Here is a 21,142-nt window from a genome sequence, read left to right as displayed (position 1 = left end):
GATTGCAACTTTACATACAATTTTATATATATATATATATATATAATTACATAATGTTGTCATCCCTTATGTAGCTAACTAGATTGCCAACATCCTTACTCCATAATATCATACGTCTCATGTAAGCACGTGCAGTCTGGAAACATAGCATTTCTAGACCATTCAACAAAACATTTATGACAATAATTTAATTATATAGATATAAAATATAATTTTCCTCCCTTCCCATATTTTTTTCCCATCAGCATAGCCTCCGTAGTGTTAAAGGAGTAGGCTAGTTAACTTCCAGAATGAAAATTCTGTCATCATTTACTCACCCCCCACTTGTTCCAAACCGGTATGAGTTTCTTTCTTCTGCTTAACACAAAATAAGACATTTAGAAAAATGTTGGTATCCGAACAGTTGATGGCACCATTGGCTACCATTTTTTTCCTACTGTGGAAGTTTGTTTCTTTCTCCCTCAAACAGCTTTTGTTGGTGTAGCACACTGCCTCTGTTCATTTGGGCTGCAGCCCAGCTGCCAGAGGTGGGACCAAGTCACACATGTGCAAGTCTCAAGTAAGTCTCAAGTATTTTTTTCTTGGGCAAGTCAAGTCCAAGTCAAGTCACCTTATTATTGTAATTTTACCTGCAGAATCTGATCTTAATAAAGTTAAAAGACAAGATATAAGTAACAGTAAATTAAAATAATTTGGATTTGTATTGTAAATACTCATGTTCAGTAAAATACATCATGGAATCAAACAAAATTGTAACTTCATAAAATTATTTATTTTTCACTTCTGCCAGCAGAAATGTTTTACATTTTCAACATTGAGTCCATAAAACAAATAACAGCTAAACATCCAACAGACTCCTCTCTGAACACCCCCCTCTCTCTCTCTCTCTCTCTCAAACAACGTGACATGACATTCAGCCAAGTATGGTGACCCATACTCAGAATTTGTGCTCTGCATTTAACCCATCCGAAATGCACACACACAGAGCAGTGAACACACACACACACACACACACACACACACACACACACACACACACACTGTGAGCACACACCCGGAGCAGTGGGCAGCCATTTATGCTGCGGCGTCCGGGGAGCAGTTGGGGGTTCAGTGCCTTGCTCAAGGGCACCTAAGTCGTGGTATTGAAGATGGAGAGAGAACTGTACATGCACTCCCCCCACCCCCAATTCCTGCCGGCCCGGGACTCGAACTCACAACCTTTCGATTGGGAGTCCGACTCTCTAACCATTAGGCCACGACTTCCCCTCAAACACAGTTTACATACAACATTAAACTTTCTTACATTTCTCCTCTCTCTCTCTCTCTCTCAAGTTCAAGTTGCTTTATTGGCATGACATTTGAGTTACAGTATTGCCAAATTTAGCATTTAGATACAGAATAAAATATGATTACAATAAAATACAATACAATAAAAATAGCAGCAGCAGATAATATTTCTAATATTAATAATAGTAATTATATACAATTAAGAATATCAAATAAAACAGTTGAATATAATAAATTATCCCTTTCGTATGGTGTGTATGGTGTATAAATATTTAGCAGCTATTGTGACTGCCGTCTCATTCTCTCCAAGTATATAGAGTAGTTTCTCTGAGTCATTTAGAGACAAGAATGAAGGATTCAAAGCTACAAACTGTGGGAAGAATGTTTCTCTTGTAGTGCTGTATTTGGGACAGACAAGAATGAAGTGTTTCTCATCCTCTGTTTGATTCAGCTCACAGTGTTTGCCTCTCTTCTCTCTGTAGCCAGGATCTTTTATGTCTACCAATCTCTATTTCCAAATCATGATCACGGAGTCGATATTTTGAAAGGATTTGTCTTTCTTTTAATTGCTTGAGTGATAAGTAATTTGCCAGTTTTGTGGTTCTGTTTAGGGCCGAATAACACTGGAGTTTGGTTTGGAGCTCAAATTCATTTTCTCATTTTTCATCATAATTATACTTCAGATTTTTGTCAATTAGTTTCTGAATGTTGGGGTTGTGATTGGAGTCAGACTCAGTTTGGGTTTCCTTCATCAGGTGAAGCACGAGTGTGTCTCTCTCTCTCTCTCTCACACACACACACACACAATCTCTCTCTCAGAGTACATCCGTAAGTCATTACGTCTATTACAAGGTATTGCACTTGCAAAATATAAGATTCGAGAGTCTTGTCTGCAAGCCAAGCGATGTGGCCTATCCCACCAGTGGGAAGTCGTGGCCTAATGGTTAGAGAGTCGGACTCCCAATTGAAAGGTTGTGAGTTCGAGTCCCGGGCCGGCAGGAATTGTGGGTGGGGGGAGTGCATGTACAGTTCTCTCTCCACCTTCAATACCACGACTTAGGTGCCCTTGAGCAAGGCATCGAACCCCCAACTGCTCCCCGGGCGCCGCAGCATAAATGGCTGCCCACTGCTCCGGGTGTGTGCTCACAGTGTGTGTGTGTGTGTTCACTGCTCTGTGTGTGTGCATTTCGGATGGGTTAAATGCAGAGCACAAATTCTGAGTATGGGTCACCATACTTGGCTGAATGTCACGTCACTCACTCACTCACTCATGTATGCGCCACCGGTATGCGCGCTCATAATGGAAGCAACGCGGTCGCGACGCGCACGCGGTGCGACACGCTCGACGCCTCAGGGGCGCAACTGCCCGAGCGCTTTGGAAACAAGGAGAAAGCGGCGCGCCTAGCGATTTCCACGCGTTTTTAGGCGCGAATTATTGACGACAAAAGCGATGACCCTCGGTACCCCTCAAGCTGAGATGTTGATGTGATGTGATATCTGATCTAAGTGGGCGTGGTCTGCGTAAGGTAGAGAGGGCATGACTGATGATAGTGTCCTGGTCCAGTCATGACAACGCGATTCTCAGCCTGCGCTCCAGCTGAGTAATCAATTTTATTTAAAAAAAAAATAATTTATATATTTTATATTCAAACTGAAAACATAATGTGATTAACACTCAAGTCATTCAAGTCATCGTGTCTCAAGTCAAGTCAAGTCCCAAGTCTTTAACTTCCAAGTCCGAGTCAAGTCTCAAGTATTTTATTTTTTGTCAAGTCAAGTCACAAGTCATAAAAATAGCGACTCGAGTCGACTCGAGTCCAAGTCACCAAGTCACAAGTCCCCATGTCTGCCAGCTGCTAATAAGGACGACTGAAATCCCTAGCGCTAGCGGCGAAGTTCTGCTTCTATGACAACTGAATGGATGTGCCTTCAACATTGTGCATCCATAAGATAATAACAACAATAGAAATAATATGTAGGCCTATGCAACTAATTGTAACACTCTATGATTCTGTAAATATATGAGATGAACACCGATTAATATTAAAAAAATTTGACTTTTGGGTAGACTAGACTGACAATTTTGAGAATCAGACATGATATTGAATATTTACGTTAAAGTAAGTAGATTAGATAAATCATATTTTCTCAGAAAATATAATATTATATTATACATATTCTCTATCAGTGGTTGTATCACAGCTCACTGACTGGTATATGTCAAACCGGTGTTAGTTAATCAAATATTGTGATTTAGATTTTGATATATTTTATATTGTGTGCATAAAATACAAAAGTCTGGGAAAACTGTGTCTGTTTTTCATACACTGTTTCTGTCAGTCTCATACTTCAATGAACACAAGTGGAGCGTTATCATATATAGCCGTATCAACAACATTTGCCAATGTAATGAGGGTGTACCATATACAGTACTCCATAATAACAACCTAATTAATGACGGTCATTCCAATTTATGATCATTTACACTTACAAGATGAGGCAAATAAAGTAATAAAATAATTAATTGTAAAGCAATTCAGACCTTTCCAACTGTAATTTTTCTTTTGACTGATCACATCTAAATTTTTAAATTGGCCAAATTTAATTTTATAAATTAAATTAGGTAAATTGAAAACTTTAGATGTAACCAGTCACTAGAAATTTTTGAGTTGGAGAGGTTTTTATTTTTTAGAGTGTTATAGGCTAATAATGTGAAACAAAATAGTTTCAAGGCAGGGATGATGGAAGTCTTAGAATGTGTTATTTTACCAAATACAACCAAAACATTTCAACTGTATCATGCACATTTTAGCAGACACAGTGAACAAATTAAATTTGTCATGTAAGTTCGGGACCATTTCAAATAATGACAGAAAACAATACAACTGGGTTGCCATACATAGAAATGTAGATAAAAACGATTAATTAAAAATTTAGGATCAGCTTGAGCAGAACTGAGGGTTTTCCTCACTTGGCATGTGTCTGTACTGGAGCTCTAGCACCTGCTGCTGGTTGGGACATGCTAATACATCAATACTGGCAGCTCCACAGAATAAATAAGGGTCAGATTAATTAACATCTTATTTACTTCCTTTAACCACTCCTATCAATGCATGATTCTAACTAATTAACTAACTGACCAATAACTAGCAGTGGCAAAAAAAAAAAAACAGGTGACCAGAGGCATTTTAATCGTGGGGGATTAACTATTTGTAAAATACTACATTCAGGAGTGAAAATACTCCCCCCCCCCCCCCCCCTCACATTCGCCAAAATCATTATTTGGTTTTAGGTAGTTATACAGCTTGCCCTGCCCAAAATGTATTTTATGCTCTCATTCACAGCACTACATAACTACTCCAAACAGATGTTCAACAGTATCAGGAGGCTTAGAATTGTGATTGCACTGATGTGCTGTGATTTTGCATGCATGCTTTTATTTATAAGCTTATGTCTATGAACAAAATATCTTGTTTTAATTTGAGTAGAAAGAGATTAAATTATTCTTCAGACAGGTTGGGTGTCTGACGGGAAAACCAAGACGCTATGAAAAGGCAGCTGCATGCAAAATACTTCACATTTATATAAAATTCCTATAAACTAAACATTTATTTTACTTTTTAATTATTTACTTCTTTATTTTTGGCTTAAAAAAGAAATAAATAAAAAATTGTATGCTGCACTTCTAATTTCGATGTAGTCACTTTTTACAGCAGGCCTAAATTTACAGAAGCTATTCCAAGCATAGTCAGCCCAATATAATCTCGCTTTACTTTCTTTCAGGTCAATGGACAGCTCACTATTAAATATATATATATATATTTTTAAATGATCACTGGGCAAAACCAGGTTAAACTAGACTTTAATAGATGGCACCTTGTCTCCATGTCAATCAAAGTCCAATCACCCCATGGTCCTGATTAACAGAAAGGCATTTTTATTTAAAAATTAAAGCTTATACCAATAATACAAGCCATGATATTGTAAACTTAGTCATGTTACATTCTATTTGGATTCAACAGCAGAGGAACAATACGAAAGCAATTAGGCAAATTTAATTTTTTAAACCACATCTATTTCACTATAGATCAGGATTAAAATGAAAACAAAACATTTCTTCTTTTTTTGAGACTGAGGGGCTGGGGCTAAACATTTCAACCAAAATCACAAGACAATAAATAAGCATAAAATATCAAAACACAGATCAACTATTGGTTTCCTGAAAATAAAGTCTAGAAAATATTTTGAGTGAAATGAAGAAGTAAAAGGTCAAATACTCAGGTGGCATTGAAATATATGATCAATTAAGACAGCCGAGGTACAAGCCTCTGCATTCACATTCATAAAATCAGTATTTCATCTTTGTGCTTGTTTTAGCTTTGTACAGTAGTGCATAAAGACATACTATGCTGGTAGTGAGTCGTTCATGATGATTACATCAGTATCCATTTAAACATAAAACAGCACACTCTCTTTTAAATATATTAAAATCAGTGTTAGTTTGTCTCAGGATCTAATTTGTGTGTATAATATAATGACACACTTGTTTGCTGGTGCCTGTGTGTCTGTTACACTTCTCTGGCAACACAGACGAGCCCGACAGATGGAGTGTTCTGTAGGACGTGGGGTCCGACTGAGAGTGAGTGGGCAGTGAGCAGGGGGAGGGGTATGACTTCTCTAAACTGCTATATTGGCCCTTCTCTCAGTCTGTGAACTACAACATTGATTCAAATTATTCTAACATAAAATCGTTTTATTTGACCCTGATCGTGTTTGGTGCATGCATCAAAATATTAAATTGGTACACCCAATGAAAACTGGATTTATTTGTGTGATCACTGGTGATTCAAGGGATACTCGACCCCAAAATAAAAATTCTGTTACTAATCGCTTACCCCCACGTCGTTCCAAACCAGTAAAAGCTTTGTTTGTCTTCAGAACACAATTGAATATATTTTGGAAGAAAACTGGGAGGCTTGTGACTGTCCCATAGACTGCCAAGTAAGTTACACTGTCAAAGTCCAGAAAAGTATGAAAGACATCGTCAGAATAGTTCATCTGTCATCAGTGGTTCAACCGTAATATTATGAAGCAATGAGAATACTTTTTGTACAAAGTACAAACTGTCACAAGGCTCCCGGTTTTCATCCAAAATATCTTAAATTGTGTTCTGAAGACGAACTAAGCTTTTACAGGTTTGGAACGGCATGGGCATCCAAGATGTAGGTAACTTTGTTTCTTCTCAAATGGACCATTGACACTCTATCTACAATCTCAATTAGGAGTGTCAATGGTCCATTTGAGAGATAGGTGGCAGTAATGCCCTTATAAGTCTGTGATCCGCCATAAAGCAAGAAGAAGAAGAAGATACCTCAGGCGCCTGCTGCTGTGAAGCGCGTTCACAAGAGTTCTAACAGTTTGCACATTGCGTGAATCAGAGGTAAAAAAAAAAAAACTATATAAATTCTGTTCAGTTTCTTGCACTGACCGATCGTTTTGTGTCTTTACACATCAATGTCATCACTAGCCACAGGGTTTAATTTGGATTTGTCTGTGCAAGTTTGTTTTTTTTACTCTCATAGATCCTGTTACCATTGCCATCCACTGTACGACTGAGAGACTGCACCGGCTGAAGTTGAAATCATAATTTGTGTTCTACTGAAGAAACAAAGTCACCTACATTTTGGATGCCCTGGGGGTAAGCAGATAAACATACAATTTTCCTTTTTGGGTGAACTATCTCTTTTAGGCTACAAACAGCCTGCTTTACTCTCCGTCTTATTAGAATAGAATTTCTTCACAGTGGTTACATTCACTGACCTAAAACAGCATAGTTCTGAAAATGACAAGTTTGACGACTTTGGAAATGTTCAGCAAAGTTGTCCTGGCAGAAAACGTATAAAACCAGTCAACAGCCATCAGGGTGACAAACAGCATGTAACAGACACACAGAGATTTGGTTCAACATTTAAAAAATTATTCCTCGTAGGAATGTTTTGGTTTTGAATACATTTAGGCGCTGTCCACAGCATTTGTGCCATTATAGTGATTACCTCAGAAAATACTTTTCTAGGTAGATAAACATCTGGTTATGCCTCCACACTTACACGTAGCGTGTGAAAGTGAATGCTTTTCAGGCTGCACCTGTCACACTGAAAGATTGTCAGTAAGCGATTCTGTCAAAACTATAAGATTTTTGTGTTTTTTAAAAGAAAAACACAGTGATAAATCTAAAATATTTTCTGTGATAATTGACATAAATGCTGTAAATAGAGCTTGTGTTTACATTCCTTTAAAGGTAAAAACCTGTTTTCTCACTCACTTGTACCTCACAAGATCAGTTGTACACTAGTTTCCCATTAAGGGACAAAACTGTGCCCACATATGATGTCTAAAACTGTTAGAATAAAACCAAGATGAAAGATGGGAAAAACGTTTAGCTGTCTGCCTGGAAGCAAGGCACAGATGTTCAACAGAGAAACTAGTTACAGGGATGGATAATAATTGACTATACCATTTAAAAGTTTGGGGTTTGTAAAATTTGTTTTACAAAGAGATTAATACTTTTATTCAGCAAAGATGCATTAAATAAAGCAAAACTGATAGTACAGACTTTCAGTGTCACAAAAGATTTCTATTTTCAATAAATGTTATTTCGAACTTTATATTCACCAAAGATTCCTGAAAAAACTTATCTTGATTTCCACAACAATATCAAGCAGTGCAACACGCTTCAACATTGCTAACAATAATAAATGTTACTTTAGCACCAACTCAGCATATTAGAGTGATTTCTGAAGGATTGTGTGACACTGAAGACTGGAGTAATGAAGCTGAATATTCAGCTTTGTCATCAATGGAATAAATTATATTTTCCCTTTTTTCTGTATTTTTGATCAAATAAATGCAGCCTTGTTGAATATAAGAGACTTCTTTCAAAAACAAAAAAATCTTACCGACCCCAAACCTTTGATCCTTAATGTGTATACTGTATAATAATAATAATAATAACTATAAAACGTATTTTTGTGGCAAATTATAAAGTACTTGCAATTTACTGTAATTAATAATTTTGCAATTATGTAATGAAGATTCAGTGTCAGCTAACAATGGCACAAAATACTTGATTAACATGCAATGTAAGAAAAGATAAACTGTACAAGGAAAAAGGCTGGGTAAGCGAGAAAACAGGTTTTACCGTGGGAATTCAGATTTTTCACTTTAAAAATATATAAATGCTGGTTTCTTACATGTACACAATTCCAAAAGTTGGTGTCAGAACTTCAGTTTTCAAGTGTGTAAATATAGAATTAGGATTGTTCAGGTTTTGTGGTATGGACCAATCACTACAGTCTTTGGCAGTGTAAAAACAGCACAAAAACAGAAGAAATTAATATGTCAGTTCAATAAAACAAATAATAAAATTCACTTAGTACCAACTAAAACACGAAAGCAGTTCTGCAAGACTATAACAGCAGCTATTAAAGCATGTGAATGGAGGCCTTGAACTAACAACACTTGCAAAAAAAGTACAATCTCTTGTGTAACAAGGAGGTGTTTTCAAGCTTCTGTAAACTTCCTAATTTCAGCTCAGAGCTGCCTGGAAGGAAACATCAATTTGAGGACATATGACTAGCTCAAGAACAACTGGAGACGATAAGGGTGGTAGCAGTGCTGTCTAAAGAAATTCTAAGAAGAACTTGCATTGGTACTTCCAGCTGGATCATGTGGGACAGTCGATTGAAGATGCTTATTTCCAACAGCATCAGTAGCATTTGCACATAATCACACACAGATGTCTGCTAGCAATTGAAACATTTCCTTGCTCATAATTAAAAAGAAGTTCAAAAAGTACTTGCTCATGCAAACTGCAAGTCTCAGCAAAGCTGTACGAGCTGCCGACTCGGGCAAATACTGATTATACATCTTAACTAATCAGATACGTAGACCCACATATAAACAATGTTAAATGTAACCAGAGTAAAACAAGCTCATAAAATAAATCGAAATTGTCAACAACAAAAAAACATCACGACTATATATGTCCCATTGTCATTATTTCAGCTATTGATACAAGCTGTGATTTTCAAATTTAACATTAGTTGGATACAGTGTTTCGGCATTTTGATACATAAAACCTTGAGGTGCAGCATCAATGCTTTTTAGAGTCCAACTAAAATGTTTCACACGATATAGTGTCCGACAACACACAAACCGAGAAGGCAAAGGTATGCTGAGGGGAAATGTACATCATTCTGTACGGAGATCAGTCTCTGTCTCTCTCTCAGTCTTACCAGATGAGACAATGACTGCCTTTAGCTCTGCCCGACAACATTGACACACAACCATACAGACCCCAGTACGAACAGAAAGACACATATTAAGGCCATTTTGTATTAAATGTGGTAGGCTAACCTCTTCTAGAGACCGACCGACCAAACATTCGGAGTTAAAGTCTGAAATTCATCGAACACATAGTAAACATAACCTCTTTCTCTCCTTCTGTTCCTGCGACACTATCTCACACACACACAAATGTACACTCACACTTTACAACAAATCTTATCTTAACACCGAGTTATAAATCCTGTAAAAATGTCTTAGCATTAAAAGCAAGATTGCTGTATTTGTAGGCTCAGAAATTGAAGAGTTCCCTAAACCTAATGTTAAATTTACATCATTAATGGAGGCCTTGGTGTCTGCTTGTTATTGTGTTCATAGTACCACTGCATATGAAGTATGCACGCATCCAAACATTGTCATGTTTAAGCACTGATGGTCTGCTGAGTGTTATTATGTGGGCAGTACTTGTGTATGATAGAACTTACTGCTACTGTATATGTCTGTTGTGTTACTGTTATGGCAAAGAATAAAGAAAAAGTATATTTAATAACTGATTGGTGTACCAATGTGGGATTTATGTATTGGAGATTGGCCTAAAATCTAATGTTGGGTCTGCTCCTACAATAGCATTCAACCTAAACATCTGGTGTGTTTGAAGACATGAGACTTTAGGTACTGAGGGTCAGTCCCAGCCCCATGTGTTCGGGTGAAGGTCAACTGCTCTGTGAGGAGGGATGTGAAGGTTGTGCGCTCATGGAGGCTTTACTCTTCTGAGGTCTTCTGAAGCAGTCTTTCATACAGGCTGAGTACATGATGAACAAACTGATACTGCTCCGCTGTCTGGATCATGCCGCCTCTAAAAGCACAACAACAACAACATGAGGCCAACTGTTAATGTACTTAATAGCATCCAGGAGTCCAACTTCACACTTAACAATAGCCTAATGTTCTTGCAAGGATTTTTCTCCATGACTTCAGGTTGGTCTGGATACCACTGAGGCCAAACAGCTAACATTTATTCTGCTGCTGTCTCAGTACTCAAACTAACTCTCGTGTTAAAAAGAATGTACAGTATATTTATATATTTTACCTGTCTAAGCGTAGCTGGCTAGTGGTCTTCAGGATGTCAACCACCCCTTCATTGCTTAGCTGCTGGCACAAGATGGAGGTAGCGATGAAACAGCCAGTGCGTCCAATCCCTGCACTAAGTTGAGAAATCGCTGTTTAAATATATTAGCTTTATCTTTTTACTTTGTCACTTTAACTGCTTTTTTGAAAAGTGTGTGTTACCTGCAGTGGACAATGACAGGGCCACTGTTGGGCGGAGCCTGTTTCCTCGCTTCTTCCACTTCCTTAACCAAGTCCAAAAGAGGCGGGGCCTTGTCTGGAGTTTTCTGATCTGGCCAGGATGTGTACCAGTACTGTCTGAGAGTGCGCTCCTCACCCTCACTCTACACACAAACATTCACCAACATGTAAAGAAACGTTTGCAGTTCATCAAAGCTGTGTTCACACTCCACAAATTTGAACACAATTTGGCTATATGAGACAAATTTGCAAATCCAACGAGATTCTTCTGATCCTAAGCCAAAATCTGTAACTTTTGATCGCTATTTTGGCATTTTTGCTGACAGTGGGTTGATGACTATTGCAATCTGATCAAATTCTGCATTGTGGCTTCTCCTATGACAACCGCCAAATCAAGAACCATTAGGAAGACAGAAAAAACACAGCATACTCCACACACATCACCGTCACTAGACGTGTCATGGATTGATGATGTAAAAACTATGTCTTTGCCCATTTTTAATGAGATAAAATGGCTTATACCTGGGATTGTGTTAGTACAGTCTGACAAGCGACAATTGTAAAGGACTCATATAGTGTGTACCTTGCTTAGCACACATTTATACACAGGATCGTTTCTAGCCTTCCATCAGTATTGGGGAACTGTTCAAATTAATTAAACTGAATCATGATCAATTTTGCATGAAAAATCATGAAACATTTTTTGCAAATCCATTTGACTGATTAGATAAATAATGATTCATTCACAAACGGCTAGTTCTGATTCTAAACAACCCACAGAAAATACACACAACCTAATAGCTGAAATATTATCAGGGGAAATGATTATCAGGTTGGTATAAGGTAATCTCCACCATAGTAATATTTTATTGGGGCTCGTGCCCCAGTGAAAAGGGTCTAGCCATGCTCTTGACTATATACTTACACAGACCAAATGATGCCCACAGAAACATATGTATACATAGTTTGATATATCTCTTTAAGATATCTTACACAGATTTTGTGATTAACTACATTTTATGTGAAACACTGCATTGCTAAGAATATTTGTTGCCATGACATCCATGCCTCCAGAGGAAACAGTAGAAAACATAGAAGCAAAAAAAAAAAAACTGCGCTCGACCTAGACTTCTCTCTTTCTGTCCCTCTCATCTTTCTTCTCTTGCACACACGTTTAGGAGATTAGACTCTTCTGTATATATTAGTCTTGTTATTAGTTAGTTATACTGCATTGTAATCTCTACATGAAAGAAACCTGAAAAAAAAAGAAATTAGACCTGACAAGTAGAAATTACTTTTAAAAAGTGATGGCTTTTAAACACAGCATTCTCAGATTTCACTTTTTTTAGTCTCTGAATTCTACTTTAAAAGAGGATGCAAAATTTGATACAGTCAGTCAGTCTTGTCTTTCCTGGGCTATAAACAAATTCAAAGTTACTGCAATGTTGTAATGCAATATTAACCTGTAGGTGGCACTATCATCAAACTGCTAGGGTACCCTCAGGGCATGGTCACATGACATATCCCACATTTTGTTTAGACCAGGATATAGCCTTTGGAGCAACTTTGAAACATGACAAAATTCTGTTTAAAATTCTTTAAGTTGGTATCATTTTGCCAAATACTAATAAAAAAAGCAAATCGGTTATTTTTATTAAAACCTTTCAACATAAACGCCTTCACATAATCACAGGATGCATCAAACTCAGGCCTGTTCCTCAGTAAAAACGGCTCTTCTCTCTTTGGGTGAACACACACACTCAAACACGAAACAAACCTTCACAGTGAAAATCCTCAGACTGTAGTCATCTGCCTGGATGACCTGTTTGACAGTGATCTCGATACCTTCACAGATGACACTGTCCTCTGGCCAGTATTCTGTGCATTTCTGTGGTACACACACACACACATTTTATTTAATTCATATTTTTTTATTCAGTCCAGCTAAGCCCATTTTAAACCATTCAGACAGATTCCATTCATAATTCCTGATAACTCACTAGAATTCACCTAGGCACGTAAAGAGTCAAAATCACCTCAACCTCATCTTTATTTACTTTTTGATTTCTGCAAAACACCTTTAGTTACAAATTACCATTTGGGAATATAATGAGTGATTTGATGCCCAGCCTTAATTAGTGCTCAGTATCAATAGTGCCAGCACTACTGTAGGGGTTGGACAAGAACTAATTAGTTTTAATTCAAGTTTGCATAACCCTGATAATTAAAGAGAGAATACATAATAATGCTTAAAATATCTCAAAGATGTTTAATTGCTTAGCATGAAACACTGATTGATCAAAATCTTGTGATGTGATGTGTGGATATATCCAGACCTCATTTTTTTCTTCAATGTTGGTGATCATGACAATAATGGGACAGCGCTCCTGCCAAACCATCTTCCAGAAATCCCCCACTGTGTTTACAGTTGGACCCTGTGTAGCGATGTATGCCTTTTCTTTCCCTCCATAGCCCTAAAGGAAAAAAGCTAATATCAACAAAAGAAGAACCTTCTATTGCTGATTAGAGAGCCTTAACTTTTCAGCCTACTGCACTTCTATGTGATCATAAATAAAGCATTCACATGCTCACATAAAATGGTTATTTTTCAAACAAAATCTAGTCGCCCAAAACTAACAGCTTGTGATCTCAGAATAAATCAGAAAAGCTATGACATAAAAAAAGCTGTACTCAGCTAAAAAATAAAAAATAAAAAAAGTTAGGGTTTATAGATTTATTACCTTAACTTAAAGGACAAATGACAGAATCTTACCGAAATATTGCAAGAATTAAACAATATTTAGACAACGCTAAATGATTAACAAATTTGGTTGTTTCCTCACAAACTAATTTGTTCAGTTTATTAAAAATGAACACATAACAGCTTAAATACTTTATCGACAAGCAAAATAAGATTATCATTTGATGCTAACACACACACTCACCTTCAAATAATTAGCGTTGATGTAGGTGCTGAGAAAATCACCTTCCTCTTTTGCTTGCAAGCAAACTCTGCTGTGTGTGTCTGCAATTTAAAGGTTAGATCTTACAAATACAAAGATATGGCAGCATCAATAGTAACAAGCCTCATTAGCCATTTCCACAGTTTACTATATACAGAGTATTATACACACTTGGTAGTATGGTTTTGTAGCGATTCTTCCTCACCACGCCAGGAAAATTATATTCTTTTGGGTCCACAAAGTTCATGGGTGTTTCCTGTTTCCACCAGATGCACAAGATGAGGAGTGGTATCATGTTACAATCACTGTTTTACAGAGTACATTGATGTTACTGTGAGTGATACTCACATAGAACTCGGCCTGCAGTGTAGCGTCGTCCAGTGCGCGCTTGTGCAGCTGCTCGGGGGTGAGCAGGTTGGATGCGTTCTGCAGGTACTCCTGTGCGCTCTGCTCTCTAGGGGACAGCAGCGCTCCATAGGGCTCTGTAGTACCAGGGGTGCACATGTCCAACGTCAGTGACACGTTAGAACCTCTCCTGAAAATCACAACAGAGTTCGTGTGATGTCCCCAATGTAAAACAATGTGATTTCAATGTGGGTTTTTTTGTAGTTTCTGTTTTACACACTTTAGAACAGGGCTATTCAATTGGCGGCCCGCGGGCCACATGCGGCCCGCCAATCATCTCCATGCGGCCCGACGGCACCAACCTCCCTCCTCCTCTTTTCGCTCCGATTGACCTGAGAAACGTTTTACGTGTGAATATTTCAGCAGTTATTATATGTGTCCCGAATTTATGTCGACTGAACCAGCGATAGGCTACCAATCCTTCGTGAATGAATCATTTTTTTGGTTCGATTCTTTCTAAACGCGCTTGCATAACGGTCTAAAACTATTCGGATTCATTCGGACCGCTCCGTAACTGAATCATCTGAAGCGGTTTCTCGTTCAGTACAGTTACAACAAATAGCGATGTTTTCAGTTGTTTCACTAGTTGTTTAAACACGGCCCAGCGCGGAGTTGCGTTTACTCCCGGTCCCGGACACACTAATATTAAACAGCGTTGCGACAACCAGTGGAAGCGTTTCAGTTCGACAGAAACATTTCTGTTACAAACCACAAATCACTCGATGATTTAACTAGTATTAAATCGGATGAAACAGCCTCAACATTCCCAACAAGACTGATGAGGAAAGCAGGAGAAACATTGTGGCATGACCGAAATTAGAAGACTTTAAATCCCCTAATCACCCTTACAAACATTTACCACATTTACTGTAGTAATTTACCATGGTTGGGCAGAAATGTGCAATATTTATATTGAATACTATGTAGTAATAAATAAATATAGTAAATATATACTATAATATTATATAGTTTAATAGTAAATATAGTGATTTATATTGCATTAGTTTTATTAGGTGGGTAGAGGAATATATATTTAATGCTTGTTATGAAATTATGTCAGTTTCTTTGTAAAGGTGCGTATAGGCATTTTTTATACAGTGGGAGCCTGAGGTTAACAAGTCTCACTGTCAGAATATTTTCATTTAAGCATAACAATTATAAATAAAATAATTATTATTTCTCACCAACAGCTATAAGTTTGTATAAATAATTTATTTGTTCCAAGGAAAATAGTTGTACACAGCTGTAAATTATCAAGTTTTTATTTATTATGGTTTTATATATTTGCATACTGTTGGGTACCACATTTCCAAGTAAATACCACACTTCTTTAGGGTTACTTTAGCTTATTTATTGAAACTGTTATGTTTCAATAAATAAGATAAACCCCCAAACCAACCCACCGGCCCACCTCAACTTTTCGATTTGATAATGCGGCCCTCGAATGAAACTAATTGAATAGCCCTGCTTTAGAATATGACATTCTGACTAAATGAAAAGGGAATTCTTCTGTAGTTAAAATATTTATTTAAAGTTGCCTATAAATATATTTAACAATTGCTTTTTAATGTTTAACTATGACACAAGTGGTTAGCCTTTCCGTCATCACCACTATATTTATGTTTCATACCTCATTAAAAGATTCAGCACACTGTTACATTAAACACTAAATGGAACTCTCAAAGCCATCATAGAATATTCTAAAAGCAAACAACAACAACAAATTATTTATAAGATGTAAAATACATCCAATGCAAAGCATTTTCTCACCTTTCCTGCAAGCCCACAGGTTTGACAGAGAGAGTGACAGGGTCAGCCTCGGTCTTCATGTCCATAAAGCAGTCAAACACGGGGGTCTCCGGAACAGCATCCAGCTCGTAGAAATCCTGCTTAGCATCTGTCCATTCTGAATATGTAAAGGAGGGCTGCCTGCTCATGGACTGACGACGGTCGTCAGGGAAGCAAGACGGGTTGCCAGGCACCAGGGTTTTAATGCAGAACAGTGTCTGTTGTGACAGCAAGTTCAAGCTTTACACAAAGGAATGAGTGCATGCTCTTTTTAAATAAGCTGCCGCAACACTTTGTACTGAGCACATGCTGTAATGCAGTTGGACAGAAATCAAGTTATTGTATAAACAGGCTAAACTAAAGCTCTGAGTAACAAAGAGGCGAAAACATGAAAAAGCATACTCACTCCAGTACCAAGGATGACTACACCTAAGAAGAGTGTGGCTATGAGGGGCAACAAGCTATCCACCCTCCACATCTCCATCTGCAGACGATCAAGGACATATGATAGTGAATCCATTTTAAATTCTCTTTCACATCAGATTTTTCTCATTCTGTTCTGACAGAGAAGATATTTCAGCTCTAGCGCCATCACCTGTTGATCGTAGGCATCACTGGTGGAGAGAAGGTACTGAAGGAGATCCAAAACTTTATGTGCTGCTGGAAAAGCCTGGTATCCATTCAGCATGTAAAGGACCCACAAACCCTGAAGACACCAACAATACACACATATTATATCACACACAAACCCTTCAAAAGACAACAGTGACTTACATATCAACAACTAGGAATGGCAACGAAAGATATGAGACACTGGATATTAATCACTTAATTAATGTGTCTTGGTATTTTGCCACAAGTTTAATTAATAAATTAATAAATGATTATTGTTTTGCAAATACACTACCATTCAAAAGTTTGGAATGGGCAAGTTTTTTTTAATTTATTTATTGTTTTTGAGTTTTGTTAAGTATCCTAAAGGAACACTCCACTTTTTGTTTTTAAATACGCTCATTTTCCAACTCCCCTAACTCCGGGTCTGGCGGTAGCACTTTTAGCTTAGCTTAGCATAGATCATTGAATCGGATTAGACCGTTAGCATCTCGCTCAAAAATGACCAAAGAGTTTCTGTATTTTTCCTATTTTAAAACTTGACTCTTTTGTAGTTACATCATGTACTAAGACGGACGGAAAATAAAAAGTTGTGATTTTCTAGGTCGATATGGCTAGGAACTATACTCTCATTCCGGCGTAATAATCAAGGAACTTTGCTGCCTTACCATGGGTGCAGCAGATGCAGTGATATTACGCAGCGCCTGAAAATAGTCCCCAGCAACTCTGCTATTGCTGCAACTACACTAACTAACTGGGGACTATTTTCAGGCACTGCGTAATATCAAGTGCAATATTTAAGCTCATCAAGGTTGCATTTATCTAATAAAAAAATTCAGAAAATATTGTGAAATTTTATTACAATTTAAAATAATTGTTTTATATTTTTATATAATTTAAAATGTAATTTATTCCAATGATGGCGAAGATTAATTATCATCAGCCATTACTCCAGTCTACAGTGTCACATGATTTTTCAGAAATCATTCTATGCTGATTTGCTGTAAAAAAAAATAAATAAATAAATAAATAAAATAATAATAATAAAATAAAATAAAAAACAATATTTTTGTGGAAACCATGATACATTTTTTTCAGGGTTCTTTGATGATTAGCAAGTTCAAATGAACAGCATTTATTTTAAATAGAAACCTTTTGTTACATTAAATAACTTTATTTTCACTTGATCAAGTTTGTGTATCCTTGCTGAATAAAAGTATTGATTTCTTTGAAAAAAGATAAAGCGCTGACCCCAAACTTTTGAATGGTAGTTTATGTGTATATATAAGTCTTGGTTTATAAGTTAGCTGGTTTGTCAGACAGAAAGGCATGCGGTGCAGTTATTGACTGTAGGGTCAACCACAGCAGACACCATTTCTATACTTATATATGCACAAACACATTCAGACACAAAGACAAAAAAGCACACAGATTTTCAAACACACCATAACAACCGTTTTATTGTCCATTTACTTGACAAAAACCTTCATTATACATGTATAACTTTCATGATTAAAAAATTAAATAGACAAATAATTTAGCTACACAACAAAATGATCAACTGCTTAATTCTGCTTAAAAATGCTTAATCAGCTAAAGGCCAAACATTGCCACTTTTAAACAAAACCAGAACACAAGTGAAACACACTCACACATACAGCCATAAAAATCAATAAATAGTTAATGGTGTGCACATCTTCATGTAGCTATGTGTTAAGGAGTTATTTGCTTATTATTTGAGAAATGTGCATAAACTCACTGTGAGTTGAGACAGTGTGTACAGCAGGAGGAAAGCACCAGCTGTAACACTTGCTTTCAATATTCTTTTCCATAGAGCGATCCCAACCTCTGGCAGGGGATCATCTGTAAGTGGGGTGGCACCCTCCTGCTCTTTGTGTGCGTCCTCTCCAACAGGGGCTTCTGCCATACTGTCTTAAAATGTCCTGTCTTTAAACAGCTGAAATAGACACAGAGAAAACCATGTTTTCTACTAGAGGCAGAAGATAATAAAATGTTTGTAAAAATATACAACAAAAACAAAATGTACATCTTATTTAGAGCAAACAGCAGCAAGCAGCAATGCAGCTGAATGTAATCACAGAGTAGTACACTACAGCTTCTGCAGTACAGTCTCATAATTCATGGCATTGCTGTGGGAGGAATGACACATTTAGAGGTGGACTATGCAAATGAGACAGTGCTGCGGACATAACGCTAACATGGGGTGTTATGCCATACACAGTGTGAACTGTATCACAAGATCCATAATGATTAGCATTAAGAAAAGATTTGAGGTTTGAGCAGCAGTGAGTAATGTTATTCTAACTGCATTATATTCACCATCTAATTTTGCATGATTACTGTTAGTCTACTGTTTTATTCTTTATTCATTAAATGAGAACCATTGACCATATGGAATCGTTTTCTTTTATCAGGTTTCAACGCATGCTGAGGCACGAGCTGAAGTCGACACTGAAATATCCCCCATCATTTGAGTTACTGCTGATCACATTTTTATCACTTTCTTTCTTTTTTTTCACAGCAGAAATGCTTATGACAAAATGTGTTCACTATTTAAACACTTCACTGTGCACTGACAGACGGACAGAAAAGGCTGTGTGTCACCTTTAGTGCGGAGTCAACATTCACTGCTGGAGTGGATCACTCTGATCAATACTCCACACACACACACACGCACACGCACACACACACACACACACACACACACACACACACGCACACACACACACGCACACACACACACTGAGGCTGCATTTACAAGAAAAACAGTCACTTCAGCAACAAACACACCCATCCCCCTTTCTTTCACTCCTTTCTCTCTCTTTCTGACCCTCAACTCATCACATCTCTTCTCTGCATTTGTTCCTTCCTCTCAACTTTTCCCTTTTCCTTTCTGCTTTCATCTTTCTTTATGTTGTTTACCCCTCTCTCTTCTACGTCTGACCCTCGGTCTTCTTCCATCCGTTTCACCTCTATCCATCTTATCCTCCCTCTTCTTTTACCTATCTTCTGTGATGAATATTATTAATTTATTTATTCCTGTGCTCTATTCATGCGGCAGCTGGATGCTCTTGAATTGTCAGAATGAGCTATAAAGAGAAGAGATCGCTCTGTTGAAAGATGCACACACACACACACACACACACACACACACGCATACAAGTACACACCCTTCACAGATTGTCTTTCATCAAACCTAAGCATAATCATCTCATGCCACTTGCTCAATCAGCATTCAATTCCCAGCCACAAACTGTATAACAGGGAAAGATGAAGAAAGAACAGCCTTTGCAGGCAGGTATCTGAATATTTAGAAAGGGAAACTATATTTTTTGTTCTTAAATTATTTGACAACATTGGTGTCCTCTACTCTCCACAAAGAATTAAATTATCTCAGTAAAAATGTGTTTTCATTTATCCTCATGTTATGCTGTCTTTATGTTTTATAGACTAAAAACATCAGAATTAGTGGTCAACCGATATATCGCCAAGGTCTGCCGATATTTGGCATTTTTCAAATATCGGCATCGGCCTATAAGTTTTTCTGTTGGCCGATGTGTTCGAAGTGGGACATTTATTTTGACGGCGCTGAGAGCAGCAGTGCCTGAGCGTACACAGTGCTCACACTCTCCTTCTTGTTTACTGTCGTTGTTAACTGTTCGGTCTAATACAGATAGAAGTCTGTCTGATAATCAGAACATTGAAACAAAGGAATTAAGGTATACAGAAATTATTATAAAGATTTATTTTATAATACTTTTTCGTTTGCTGTCAGCATTAAACAAATACACATTTGTATAATTTAAACAAATCTTTGAATAACTAATGAACATTTAATTTCACAAACCTTGCAAACTTAGTCGAATCCAGCTGTGAGATCTTGTGAAATTAGCATTTTTATCCAGCATGATCGCGTGTTCTCTGTCTGACGGTCGGTTCATGTGAATTGAATGCTATAACTTTAAACTCGTGAATTCAAATTATGCTGCACTTTATGTATTTGCCCACTGTCATATTTATGTCATTTTCTCTGTGTGCTGTATGTAAGATGAGGGTTACCCTGGCTTTATTTGTAAAATAAGATTCCCAATGCACACAAACTTCCCAGAATACTGAGTGCCCTGTTGGTTACAGTGTTTACTTTTTTATATTATAATTGTATTAAATATTTATTTATTTGTGAAAAATACTGTCATCTAAAGTATAAGTATGTTTCTTTTACACAATTATTTTTAATCCATTGTCAAATGATTTCAATTATATAAAATATTAATAATATTAATAATAAAATATTAATAATAATAAAATAAAATATTAATAATAATAAAATAATAATAATAAAAAAATATCGGCTTTATATCGGCTATCGTCCCCTCTGCTTTCCAAGATATCGTCATTAGCTGTCAAAATACACA

General features: G+C 37.0%; 1 protein-coding gene across 2 annotated transcripts in view; it reads right to left on the bottom strand.

Moving 5' to 3' along the window:
- Positions 1 to 8,789: 8,789 nt before the first annotated feature.
- LOC132107077 (tyrosine-protein phosphatase non-receptor type 5-like) overlaps positions 8,790 to 21,142 on the bottom strand; it is a 16,486-nt gene continuing 4,133 nt past the window's right edge. For both annotated transcript variants that reach the window (XM_059513241.1, XM_059513251.1), the window contains 12 exons: positions 18,466 to 18,663; positions 16,690 to 16,800; positions 16,501 to 16,578; positions 16,077 to 16,312; positions 14,250 to 14,436; positions 14,073 to 14,157; positions 13,884 to 13,963; positions 13,275 to 13,412; positions 12,716 to 12,826; positions 10,921 to 11,081; positions 10,721 to 10,834; positions 8,790 to 10,486 (listed from right to left, as the gene is read on the bottom strand). In XM_059513241.1, coding sequence (XP_059369224.1) covers positions 10,393 to 10,486; positions 10,721 to 10,834; positions 10,921 to 11,081; positions 12,716 to 12,826; positions 13,275 to 13,412; positions 13,884 to 13,963; positions 14,073 to 14,157; positions 14,250 to 14,436; positions 16,077 to 16,312; positions 16,501 to 16,578; positions 16,690 to 16,800; positions 18,466 to 18,633 — 1,563 coding nt within the window. In that variant the 5' untranslated portion in view covers positions 18,634 to 18,663 and the 3' untranslated portion in view covers positions 8,790 to 10,392. The remainder of the gene's footprint in view (positions 10,487 to 10,720; positions 10,835 to 10,920; positions 11,082 to 12,715; positions 12,827 to 13,274; positions 13,413 to 13,883; positions 13,964 to 14,072; positions 14,158 to 14,249; positions 14,437 to 16,076; positions 16,313 to 16,500; positions 16,579 to 16,689; positions 16,801 to 18,465; positions 18,664 to 21,142) is intronic.

This window comes from Carassius carassius, chromosome 2, assembly GCF_963082965.1.
Source record: "Carassius carassius chromosome 2, fCarCar2.1, whole genome shotgun sequence".
In the NCBI taxonomy this organism is placed as follows: Eukaryota; Metazoa; Chordata; class Actinopteri; order Cypriniformes; family Cyprinidae; genus Carassius; species Carassius carassius.
This window is presented reverse-complemented; position numbering and strand designations above follow the sequence as displayed.